Source organism: Cervus elaphus, chromosome 12 (assembly GCF_910594005.1).
Source record: "Cervus elaphus chromosome 12, mCerEla1.1, whole genome shotgun sequence".
Lineage (NCBI taxonomy): Eukaryota > Metazoa > Chordata > Mammalia > Artiodactyla > Cervidae > Cervus > Cervus elaphus.
This window is the reverse complement of record NC_057826.1, coordinates 76727818-76741689: the sequence shown is the minus strand read 5'-3', so window position 1 is coordinate 76741689 and position 13872 is coordinate 76727818. Positions and strand designations below refer to the sequence as shown.

Genomic DNA, 13872 nt, shown 5'->3' with positions numbered 1-13872 from the left:
GTCAAGAGGATGGCTGTTCAAATTAACTAGGATAAATACTTCTCAAAAATTTAAAAACAGAAGTGTCATATGATTTAAGAATTCCACTTCTAATTATGTCAAAAAATTGAAATTTTGGTATATGCCAAAAATACTGAGATATTTATATATCTATGTTTCCATCAAAAGGTGAAAGCAGTCCAAATATCAACAAATGAATGGATAGACAAAATGTGGAATATGCTTACATTAGAATATTATTCAACCTTAAAAAGGAAAGAAATTCTAAAACATGCTACAACATAGACGAAACTGGAGTACATCATGATAAATGAAATAAGACACAAAATGACCTGTATTGCATGATTCCACTTATACAGGCTGTCTAAAGTAGTCAAACTCAGAGTAGAAGAGTAGTGGCCAGGGGCTGGAGGGATAGGGGGATGGGGAGTTACTCTTTAATGAGTACAAATTTTCAGTTTTTCAACATGAAAAGAGTTCTAGAGATGAATAATGTTGCAATTTAATAATAATGTAAATGTATTTAATATCACTGGATTATAAACTTAAACATTATTCAGTTCAGATCAGTTCAGTCACCCAGTCGTGTCTGACTCTTTGTGACCCCATGAGCTGCAGCATGCCAGGCCTCCCTGTCCATCACAAACTCCCAGAGTTTACTCAAACTCATGTCCATCTAATCGGTGATGCCATCCAGCCATCTCATCCTCTGTAGTCCCCTTCTTCTCCTGCCTTCAATTTTTCCCAGCTTTCAAATGAGTCAGGGTCTTTTCAAATGAGTCAGCTCTTTGCAGGAGGTGGCCAAAGTATTGGAGTTTCAGCTTCAGCATCAGTCCTTCCAATGAACACCCAGGACTGATCTCCTTTAGGATGGATTGGTTGGACCTCCTTGCAGTCCAAGGGACTCTCAAGAGTCTTCTCCAACACTACAGTTCAAAAGCATCAATTCTTTGGCGCTCAGCTTTCTTTATAGTCCAACTCTCACATCCATACATGACTACAGGAAAAACCATAGCCTTGACTAGACAGACTTTTCTTGGCAAAGTAATGTCTCTGCTTTTTAATATGCTGTCTAGGTTGGTCATAACTTTCATTCCAAGGAGTCAGCGTCTTTTAATTTCACGGCTGCAGTCACCATCTACAGTGATTTTGGAGCCCCCAAAAATAAAGTCTGTCACTGTTTCCACTGTTTCCCTATCTATTTGCCATGAAGTAATGGAACTGGATACCTTGATCTTAGTTTTCTGAATGTTGAGCTTTAAGCCAACTTTTTCACTCTCCTCTTTCACTTTCATCAAGAGGTTCTTTAGTTCTTCTTCACTTTCTGTCATAAGGGTGGTGTCATCTGCATATCTGAGGTTACTGATATTTCTCCCAGCAATTTTGATTCCAGCTTGTGCTTCATCCAGCCCAGCATTTCTCATGATGTACTCTGCATATAAGTTAAACAAGCAGGGTAACAATATACAGCTTTGATGTACTCCTTTCCCGATTTGGAACCAGTCTGTTGTTCAATGTCCAGTTCTAACTGTTGCTTCCTTACCTGCACACAGGTTTCTCAGGAGGCAGGTCAGGTAGTCTGGTATTCCCATCTCTTTCAGAACTTTCCACAGTTTATTGTGATCCACACAGTCAAAGGCTTTGGCATAGTCAATAAAGCAGAAATAGATATTTTTCTGGAACTCTGTTGCTTTTTCAATGATCCAGTGGATGTTGGCAATTTGATCTCTGGCTCCTCTGCCTTTTCTAAAACCAGCTTGAACATCTGGAAGTTCATGGTTCACATATTGCTGAAGCCTGGCTTGGAGAATTTTGAGCATAAGTTTACTAGTGCGTGAGATGACTGCAATTGTGTGGTAGTTTGAGCATTCTTTGGCATTGCCTTTCTTTGGGATTGGAATGAAAACTGACCTTTTCAGTCCTGTGGCCACTGCTGAGTTTTCCAAATTTGCTGACATATTGAGTGCATCATTTTCACAGCATCATCTTTAAGGATGTGAAATAGCTCAAGTGGGGAAGTCCATCATCTCCACTAGCTTGTTCATAGTGATGTTTCCTAAGGCCCACTTGACTTTGCATTCCAGGATGTCTGGCTCTAGGTAAGTGATCACACCATTGTGATTATTTGGGCATTAATATAGTAAAAAAAAAAAAAAAAAAAAGTCTGTTAAGATGGTAAGATTTTTTGAGTTAAACCAATTTAAAACTTCTAAAATTAACTTTTACTGGAGTATAGTTGATTTACCATGTCAGTTTCTGCTTTACAGCAAAGTGAATCAGTTGTGCACACACAGCACATCCAGTCTGTTTAGAATTATATTCCCATGTAGGGCATTGCAAAGTATTGAGCAGAGTTCCCTGTGCCCTACAGTAGGGTTCTTATTAGTTATCTGTCTATATTATATATGTAGTAGTGTGTATATGACAATCCCAGCCTCCTAATTTATCCCTCCCCTACTTCCCCCTCAGGAACCATAAATTTGTTTCCTATATCTGCGACTCTACTTCTGTTTTGGAATTAGGTTCATCTGTACCATTTTTTAAGACTCCACATATAAGTAATATCATATGATACTTGTCTTTGTTTGACTTCAGTCAGTGTGACAATCTCTAGTTCCATGCACATTGCTGCAAATGGCATTATTTCACTGTGTTTTATGGCTGAATAATGTTGCATTGTATATACGTACCACATCTTCTTTATCCATTCTTTCCATAGACATATATGTTGCTTCCATGTCCTAGGTATTGTAAATAGTGCTGCAGTGAACATTAGGGTACATGTATTTTTTTCAAATTATGGTTTTCTCCAGATTTATGCCCAGGAGTGGAATTGCTGGGTCATATGGTAGCACTATTTTTAGTTTTTTAAGGAACTTCCATACGGTTCCCCATAGTGTAGGAGGGTTCCCTTTTCTCCTTTTCTCAACACCCTTTCCATCGTTTATTGTTTGTAGATTCTTTGATGATGGCCATTCTGTTCAGTGTGAGTGAAAGTGAAAGTGGCTCAGTCGTGTGTGACTCTTTGCGACCCCATGGACTGTACAGTCCACAGAATTCTCCAGGCCAGAATACTGGGGTGGGTAGCCTTTCTCTCCTCCAGAGGATCTTTCCAACCCAGAGATCATACGCAGGTTTCCCGCAGTGCAGGCAGATTTTTTTTTTTACCAGCCAAGCCACCACAGAAGCCCAAGGGTCAGTGTGATATCTCATTGCAGTTTTGATTTGCATTTCTCTAATAATTAGTGATGTTGAGCATCCTTTCATGTGCTTCTTGGTCATCTGTAAATGTTCTTTGGAGAACTGTCTATTGGATCTTCCCCTCATTTTTAATCTGAGTTGTTTGGGTTTTTTTTTAATATGGACCTGCATGAGGTGTTTGTATATTTTGGAGACTAGTCCCTTGTCAATACGGTTGCAAATATTTTCTCTCATTCTGTGGATTTTCTTTGTTTTGTTTATGATTTCTTGTGCTATGCAAAAGCTTTTAAGTTTAGTTAGGTTCCATTTGTTTATTTTTATTTTTATTTTCATTACTCTAGGAGGTAGACTACGAAAAGATTCTAGTGTGATTTATGTCAAAGAGTGTTCTGCCTATGTTATCCTCTAACAGTTTTAGAGTATCCAGTCTTACATTTAGGCCTTAAATCCATTTTGAGTTTATTTTTGTGTATGATGTTAGAGAGTGTTCTGATTTCATTCTTTATATGTACCTGTCCAGTTTTTCCAGCCTCATTTATTGGAAAGACTGTAAGACATTCTTTTGAAGATTTCTACTCTACACAATTGCTTTCCAAATACAAATATAAGAGGCAGCTACTATACAAGATTGCTTAGCAACCACCCATTACCATTCAACTTTTAAGACACTGAGAAAAATGGGATTTGAAAAGGAGGAAATTGGAGAGAAAGAATATTTGGGACTGTATAACAATGATTCAAAGAGAGGGCCCAGAGGAGTGCAGAATCAGCCACATGATGGCAAAAATTCTTTTGGAGGAGTGTGCAGTGAAAGGCAAGACCAGAGACAGAACATAACTCATACAGTACTTCACAAAATGTCTTTCTAAGAGCCACTAATTATTGACCTTTGTGTGGGTAAGACTGAAGAGAGGCAGGAAAAACTTGCATTATGGAAATTGAGCCATTCTGTTATAGAAATGTTAATAAGAAGCAATGAGTAGGCACCTTAGAACGTAAATAAGGGTACTATTAACTCAGCTAACAAAACTAAAATGAATGAATGTATTAAATTGTGTGAAACAACATGATATTCAAAAGAAGGAAAATCACACAGATTTCATGACAAAACAATGCCTGTAATATAACATATAGTCAATTAATATTTAATGAATTGCTAGGAAAATTAAATAAATAGTCTTGTTCAGGCTTCAGAAACAAAGCAGAACAGGCCTCTGACTTTGCTTCTAACCTGCCTGGACTGTGAGCTGACTGTGGGTAACTGCCTGCTGTAAGTGCAAGACTTCCAGCACCATGGATAAGATGGGGAAGGAATCTTGAGGTTGATGAGCTCCCGGAGGGAGCCTGGGCAAACAAGCCCCAGACTTAGCAACACTCCAAGTTTTACATGACAAAACGAATAGCATTAACATGAAAGCGGAGCTGCAATTTGGTCACAGATTGATGATATCAGTTTGCAACCGCCCTGGGATTGTAAACTGGAGCCCTGAACTGCAGTCTTTGAAGTCTCACCCATGGAGCCCATATGCTTCCTGGCACCTTTTCCTAACTGGGACTCCAGATGTGCTGGGACCTGGGACTTCCCAGTGCTGGAAACTCTCAAGTCTCGATGTTGACCTCCATCCAAGTCTGGATGTTGGTCAAAACCCAATTTGGTGATGTGTCATCTGCTCTTTCTATTTCTATTTTCTTTTAACGTTAGTGTGTTTAATGCTAATATGTTGAAAGTAAGCTAGATAATTCTCCAGTAAACATCTATATTATTTATTTGTATATAACAAGTGGCTTATTTTGTTAACAAATACTTTGAACCTGAGACAAAAGTGAAAACTTTTGGTAAAACATGAATAAATTGAAATGAAAATCCAACAATTCACATATATTTTTACTGATTTGTAATTCAGACATTTCAGAATTTCCTTAGTCAATTCTTCTAGCTCATACTAATCACTACATGGCAAAGATTTTATGTAGCTAATTTTTGTCTTCAATACATAATTTTACATTTTTAATAAATAAATAATTTAAATCCAAATTTTTAGGGATAAAGGATGTTTTTATGAGTGATAGCTCTGAATATGGCCTCTGAACCTAGAGAACTGTTTTCTTAGAATGAGTATCTTCTCTCTAACCTTATGCCTGTGCAACCGTAATCACTTCCTGTCTGTGCTGGCAACTCCCTGCCCTGGTCCCTACGGCAGGTGGAGCAGGGCCCTGGGTTTTGGTGCAGGTCCCTCCTCCACACGTCTCACTGTGGGCTCTCTCAGTGCACAGAAATACACTGCAGAGTCCTCCAGCTGTGAAGCTGAGATGACAAGTGTGATAGATTTTCTTGCTTTCTGGAAATTCAATGAGTAGCGACCTTCTGTGGCACTTTGCTGGTTATGAGAATCCTGACGAATAAGGAGAATCACATCCCCCCCCCCCCCCCCCCACCGCCACTGCTGGGCTGCTTGTACCAGAATAAACTATAACGTGACTCACTGGTGTCATACTTGCAGTCCAGGGTCACAGCTTCCTTCTCCTGCACTAATACTTGTGGTTGGTCTTGAGTTACCTTCTGGGCAATAATGGATCCTAAAGGAAAAAAAAAAAAAAAATAGAATCAGAACTTTAGGAATAAGTGGTGTGGAATGAAGAAATCCTATTTTAGACCCTACTATCCCTCTTCCCAGGGTTCCCATAAGACTGCCTGTTCCCCCAGTCCTTAGGTCACAGAGGAGGCTCAGTTCTACCGGGACCATCCTTACCTAAATACAGTGAAGCCATGACCACTTTCAGAAGGCTGGAGAGAAGCATGTTTCAGCTCTCCGCTAGATGGAAAATATCTTCCTCAATGTCAAGGCTTTGCAAGGTGAGATGAGCCTGACAGGGTGAGGGGAAGAATTGCTGGATATGTGCTGTTGCTGCCCCACAACAGGAAACAGGGGTTTCCTGGAGTAGCAAGTTGATGTGGCTCATGTCAACTTCTCTATGGACCAGGTGAGTGTCTCACTCACCCCAAACTTCCTTTTGCATTAACCCACTCTTCAGTTCAGTTCGGTGCAGTCGCTCAGTTGTGTCCGATCCTTTGCGACCCCATGAACCGCAGCATGCCAGGTCTCCCTGTCCATCACCAACTCCCGGAGTCCACCCAAACCCATTTTTAGTTGATACCAATTACATCTGAAAATAAACACAAGTCAAATTTGATATTTATAGGAAGAGTAATAATTTGACTGACTACTGTGTTCAGCTGTTGCATCTATGATGGAACTTGTTTCAAGATACTGCGTGTAATGGATTATGGAAACAACATAAGATGTAGTGATCATTTATCCTCATACCTACATATGCTTTCTTTCACTTAAGATAGAAATAAATTGCTTTATGAAAAGTAGACAAATCTGTTTGTGTTAATTACTGCAGCTTTCTCAACCTACATATCAATATAGCAATCACTATAATTCTTCACCACATCTGCTCAGTTCCCTAACTTGGGACCTAATAGTAGGAGGAAAGATACTCTCCTTTTGCAGAAGCCTAGAGTGAATCTCGAAGACATGGAGTCCTATCACAGTGGTCCCTTTCTCCTCTCTATTTGTTCTGACAGTTCAGGACTGTTCAGAGAGGGCTAATAGATGCTAGATATTGGTCATCAGCTTATCAAAACTTTGAATTTATATTGTTCCCATTAATTCAATTGGAACACTCTCAGCCAGGTCTGACTCTCTGCGACCCCAGACCTGCCAGGCTCCTCTGTCCATGGCATTCTCCAGGCAAGAATGCTGGAGTGGGTAGCCATTCCTTCCTCCAGTGGATCTTTCCAACCCCAGGATTGAACCCAGGTCTCCTCCTTTGTAGGCAGATTCTTGACCATCTGAGCCACCAGGGAAGCCCAAAAGAGCCTCAAAAAGCCTCTATATTCTGTGCACCTAGTTCTAAAGGAATATATCACAAGAGATCTCCATAGGACAGTTGATCATAAGACCACTACTGATTATAATATTTGTGTGAGAATGTGAAAGGAAAGCCATGCCTAAGAATATTGCTAATCAACATGTTGTCAGCTACAAATTGGCACTCACCAAGAGTATTTGCCAGCAACTGAACAACAGCAGGGGCAATTGTCTTCCACCTCTACAGAGATTGAACCCTGTGCTGCTGCAGCTGCTGACCTTCAAAACCCTCTAAGGGTAATGCAGGGTGGACAGTGAGGCACTCTGTGCTCCAGGGAAACTGGTGAAACAGGTCTTTACATAGTTAGATATTTTCAGGAACTGATTTCATGATCCCAATCCTTCCATCTCTTCATATCTAGAAAACCACTAAATCCCTTCATGGTGACATCAGTTCCTTGGGACTAGCAGAAAATTTTTTGTAAAGTGAGCATTTGATTGCATGGAATTCCCCCTTTACCAAAATCTTGTATGTTGACTTTCCCCCATTACCTCTTTGGAGCAGTCTCTCAGAGCTATCTGAGCTTCGGTCTCCCCAGCTGCAGTCCTCATTTTGCCCCAAGTAAAACTTAGCTCACAGCTCTCACATTGTGCATCTTTTTAGTCAACAATGGCAAACAGCAGAGAGCTGTTACCTACAGTGGCCTACCCCTTAAAGTTGAACAGAACTTACCTTCCTATCTCAAGGTAATTACAGCCTCAGCTAAACTGGTTGAAGTTTTTTTCAGATCCTGCCCTGGAATCTCCATTAAATCTGATGGTACCACACATAGCACAAATTGTTCCCCAACCTAAAACACCCAACTTTTTTCTACCAATCAGTTGACTAATATAAAATATTAATTTCCCATCAGGTTATTCAACGTTGTTACGCTTCTCAGTGAAAGTTTCTCCTGATAGTACCTTTGCTATTCAAAATGCCTTCATGTCCAGGACAGATTTTTTTAACACTCTCATACCAAATGTGAATTAATGTGTTTTAAAATAATCTTATCTTAAATATTGAAAAGAAACAATACCAGGCTGTCTATGCAATAACTATTCTAAACTCCCTTTTAAACCAATCATTAGCAAAAATGAAATTAACTAAGTAGCTGAACTTGTGGATCTATCTTGGATACATTAAATTACAAAAAGTATACATAGAGTGGTAGTTACAGGTTTTTAACACAGTTCACATATCATGCATGCCTGTTAAAGTGAAAGTGAAAGTCGCTCGTCATGTCTGACTCTTTGTGACCCCGTGGACTAGATAGCCCATGGAATTCTCCAGGCCACAATATTGGAGTGGGTAGCCTTTCCCTTCTCCAGGGAATCTTCTCAACCGAGGGATTGAACCCAGGTCTCCCACATTGCAGGAAGATTCTTTACCAGCTGAGTCACAAGGAAAGCCCAAGAATACTGGAGTGGGTAGCCTACCCCTTCTCCAGCAGATCTTCCCAACCCAGGAATTGAACCAGGGTCTCCTGCATTGCAGGATTCACCCTTTCTTATTTCTTTAATAAACATCTACTGATAATCAACTATATGAATGGGAAATGCTCAATTGAACATATAATAGTAAGTGAAAAAAACTATAAGCCTATTGTAACAATAATTTATTTAAAAGGTAAGCTGAATATTCACAATATTATGTGATTGCGGAATTTTCAGTATCATATTTATTGGATATCACACATTTCCCTATAATTGGCATGCAATATATAATCAGAAAAATAATAAATGTTGTTTTCAAAACACCGTATTAAAAAACCCATTCATAATAAGGATTGTGAATTGATACCAAGAGGTTATTTATAGAAAAGAAGTCTGAGTGGCAAACGTAAAGGCAATCTTACAATTTTGAAACAAAACAATGCTAACTCCCTTCAAGAATTCAGTAAACAGCAATTATCCATAAAATGTGTCATACTTTCTGGGTCATCTTGAACCTAACCTTCTTATTCTATGCTTGTCTAACACATCAGTTTCCACTTGCAGACAAACAATATGACAGATGCTACTTTGAAGGTTGCACTAGAGGAAGGGGGCTGCCCGTCACAAGTATGAGTACAGGTAGCGGCTGCCTGGGCAGCGCTGTGTCCTTGCTGCACAGAAGTAGGCAGCTGAGTCTCCAGGCTGGATGGTTACGATGTGCAGGGAGAGACGTTTGTCCCTCATAGGCACAGCCTATGAGGGACATGCATAAAAGCAGCAAAGGTCAAACAAATTATGTCTCAGATTGAAATAATCTCAGTTCAGTTCAGTTCAGTTGTTCGGTCATGTCTGACTCTTTGTGACCCCATGAACCGCAGCACACCAGGTCTCCCTGTCCATCACCAACTGCCGGAGTCTACCCAAACCCATATCCATTGAGTCGGTGATGCCATCCAACCATCTCATCCTCTGTCGTCCCCTTCTCCTCCTGCCTTCAATCTTTCCCAGCATCAGGGTCTTTTCCAATGAGCCAGCTCTTTGCATCAGGTGGCCAAAGTATTGGATCAGTCCTTCCAATGAACACCCAGGACTGATTTCCTTTAGGATGGACTGGTTGGATCTCCTTGCAGTCCACAGGACTCTCAAGAGTCTTCTCCAACACCACAGTTCAAAAACATGAATTCTTCGTTGCTCATGCACAGTAAGAATGTAGAGATAGAGAATTTGACTGTTTATAAGCTGAAAAGAGGTGGATACTGTTGCTCTTTATTCAATGATGGGCCTGATATATAGTTTTCAAATTATAAAAGCACCATGATTCACTCTCCTAAACAAACAAACCAAAAAAAAATTATATATATATATATATATGAAACTATCAAGTTCGGCCAATATAACTTTTTTATTTGCCTGTTATGGAGGATAATTCTCTCTAAAAGGAACTTTTAAGCCAAAGATCAGAGTAACAGAGAGAAGATCATTTGACATTTCAACTGCCTGTTATCTCAGACTGTCTCCTCTAAGCTGGTTTTTAGTGGGCCCTTGCTTTCTCAGAGAATTGACAGTAGAAACAGTTGAAATGTATCCTAAAATGCAGTTACTAAATGGCAGAGATCTAAGTGTTGCAGTATTAGCTTTTATTTGCTCAGCAACAAGAGTGTGGAAGAAGGAGATAGGAAAAGAACATTAAGGGGGGGGGGTGTGATGATATCCAGTTTATCCTCTACTTTCTACTGCTAGCTCGTTTGATCTATTTTTTAATTACACAATTTTTCATTCTGTCATCTTGGATCTAGTTTCTGTTTTGTAAAATGAGGTTGAACTAAACCCTGTACAAGGGCTCATCTAGCTCTAAATTCTTTTATACTATTTAGCAGAACAAATCTTTGAGGCCTGCTTATATACAATGTAGAGTGAGGAGAGAAAGTGGGGAGAAACCCCTTGCACTCTGGAACCGCAACACCATTTTTGCATTTCATGCAGTCTTCGGGGGCTGCAGTTGCCACTAATTAACCCTAGGTCCTCTTCTGAAGCAGAGGCAGGGTCCTTAGAATGAATCCCTATCTGTGATTTCATTTCTCCTGTAAGATCAAGGAGAATATAAATCCACAGTAAAATGGTATAAAATGGGACGGGGCTCGCTGAATGTAAGTGTCTTCACAGACAGTGAGGTCAAAGGGGCTTTGTGACTGAATCGGTGAGAAGATGTTCTTCTGGTGATTCATTCTGTAAGTCTTATTTCATCTTATAGGAATAAAAGAAAAAACATCTGCACGACTGGAGGACCCGGAGGAAGTCAATGAGTTGCCAACAGGTAAAGCAAGAGGCTCTTTCTAAAGCAAGCAAATTGCTTTCTGGCTTCTGTCTCTCCGTGCAAATGTAGGTGGGGATCACCTATGTCATTTTTAGAACCAGAGCAAAATGAAAACCTGGAATCTTCTTTGCAAGAAGCAGGGTAAAGTCTCATTAGGTAATGTTTCTAGTGGCTTCCCTGGTGGTTCAAATGGTAAAGAACTTGCCTGCAATGCGGGAGACCTGAGTTCGACCCCTGGGTCCGATCCCTGGGTCGGGAAGATCCCTTGGAGTAGGAAATGGCAACCCACTCCAGTATTCTTGCCCAGAGAATTCCATGGAGGAGGAGCCTGGCAGACTATAGTCCTTGGCATCGCATAGAGTAGGACAGGATGGACCGACTAACACTTTCACTTTCAACGTTTCTGGTGGCACCATTTTTCTAAAATGCTTTAACTCTTCATACAAATTAGCTTCATGTATCTGAATCTAATTTTTTGAGACTTTCAATCATTTTAGGTTCACAGAAAAATTAAAGAGAAGATGCAGAGGTTTCCAATATACCTCCCACTCCCACACTTGCATAACCTCTCTTCTTATCAACTTCCACATGAGACTGGTCTATTTCTCACAACTGATGAGCCCATATTAACACATTATAATTGCCCAAAGTCTATCGTTTACCAGAATTCACTCTTGGTGTTGTACATTCTACGGGTTTACACAAATGTACAGTGGCACGTGTTCATCATCATAGTATCACAGAGAGTAGTTTCACTCCTAAAAATCCTCTGTGCTCTGCCCATTCATCCTTCCACTCCCCTCAATCCTTGCAATCACTGGTTTTTACTCTTTATAATTCTACCTTTCCCAGCATGTCATATAGTTGGAATCATATAGTAGGCAGCCTTTGAGATTGACTTCTTTCACTTAGTAACACGCATTTAAGTTTCCTCTGCATTTTTAAGGCTTGACAGCCCATTTCTTTTTATTTTTTATTTTTTTTAGCTCACTTCTTTTTAACACTGAATAATATTCCATTGTTTGGATGTACCACAATTTACTTATGCATCTCCTTGTTGAAGGACATCTTGGTTAGTCCCAAATGTTGGTAATTGTGAATAAAACTGTTGTAAACTCCCATGCTTTTCTCTCAGCTTGTGGCAACTGCCCCAGTGTTTGGTGCTCCTTGGCTTTCAGACACAGTGCTCCAGTCTTTGCCTTGTCCTCACATAAAAAATCATTCTTCTTATATTTGTTATTACCAGGACTCAAAACTCTGAATACAAACTTTAAAAGCATTACACACATTTAATTCCCTTTTCACTTTGAAGGAACACACACATGCAGTTAACCAAAAAATTGGGTCATCTCTTTCTGTTTGTTGATCACCGTATATTTTTTCGAGCATTTTCCCTCAGAGAAATTTATATGTAGCTTATATTTTATCTGTCAGGAGCACTACATTGTTTTAACAGGACATTGAATATTGGCATCTACATCAGTTATGACAATGGCTCCATATTAGAGCTTTATATCCACGAGAGATTTCTGGGATGAAGAAGGGTTAAAAAAAAAAAAGTGAAATGACAGTCCTAAAGGATCTGATCTTGGGAAGAAAAAAGTGCTGAAGTATGAATCTGGAATCCCAAAGAGGTAACAAGGTACTTGCATGGTGTAGCCCTGCGGAGGGGCGGGGCTGAGGTAGCTGCAGTTTGGGCACAGGCTGCAGGTCACCGGGGAGCACTGTGCCTCCGCCGCACAGAGGTAGGTGGCTGCGTCTTCCAGCTGGGAGGCTGCGATGTGTAGGGTACTGTACCGTTCCTTAAAATTCACTGTGGAACTCAGCCTTTCATTCTGCTTCGTCCCTGAAGTTATGAAAAACAGCGTGGTGAGGCTGCCTCTGGGATTCTGCTGGAACCAGTGCACACTGGTCACTGTGTCAGAAAAATTGCACCTCAGAGTAGAGTTGGCTCCTTCCTGGAGCTTCAAGACTGAAGGACTCTGCTCCACCTTCACTCCTCTCACCCCTGCTCGGAAAGAGAAAAACGAACACATGTGATGTCACTGAGGGGTCACGGATGGGCTTTCCAGACCAGGAAACTCTCTCAGGAAGCACCTGAGGATGAAGGAGCATCTAGGAGCCCCAGTCAGCTCTCCCCCCTCCCCCCCACTGATGGCTGTGGACACTCCCCAGCCCCCTCTCTGGGGTGACCCCGACTCACAGCAAATCTGGACCCACAGAAGCCCCAGCAGGGCTCCCCATTGTCTCTTCATGATCCCTTGCCCAGGTACTGAGGTGCCTTCGCCCCTACTCTGAGGGATATAGAGTCCTGGGGCCAGAGAAATGTTGTTCTTACTGTCAGTGTGTTCCACCAGAATCACTGAGTACCAATCACATCTGAGGTGTGTCAGCTCACTTAACAGGAAACTCCACCCACAGTGGCCTAGTGAGACTGCAGTAAGGTCAGCGATTTCTCCAAACTTGAGGTTTGGGGGGACAGTGCAGAGCGGTAAAAGCAATATTTCCAATATGTGAAGTCATAAAGAATTTTTTTTTTCTTAAAAGACTATATATAAGAGAAGATTGTGGGATAGTGTGTGAGGAAAGGTAGATGATATTTATAGAATTGTGTCTTGATGGATTATGTAGAACCTTGAGGAATTATAGGGAAGGATGACCCATTTTTCAAACTGCATAGTTTGGCACAGATTTTGATAATTCGGTTATGTGAAAATTCTGATCAAGGAAAACTATCTGATACATGCACTGTGTATTGCAGAAGTAAATACAATTTCTTGAAATCATTTAGAAAGAGATATATAGTCAGCCTCTGCACAGATTCCAATAAGAATTTGGTTGTTGAAAAACAGGACATGCGTATAATGTTCACTCTGACTTAATTTCCACCTCCCCTTCCTACTGTCCAACTCTTAAACACCCTGTTGACCCACAGCTAATTCTGATCTGGTCACACTCTTTTGCTCAAATCCAATATTGTCTTTCTCCTTTCCTTCTATTTTT

General features: G+C 40.6%; 1 gene segment (V, D, J or C); it reads right to left on the bottom strand.

Moving 5' to 3' along the window:
* Window positions 1–9176: 9176 nt before the first annotated feature.
* On the bottom strand, window positions 9177–13151 carry LOC122705787. The segment is given in 3 exon segments: window positions 9177–9308; window positions 12516–12877; window positions 13073–13151. Coding segments are annotated over 3 exon segments (546 nt in total).
* Window positions 13152–13872: the final 721 nt, after the last annotated feature.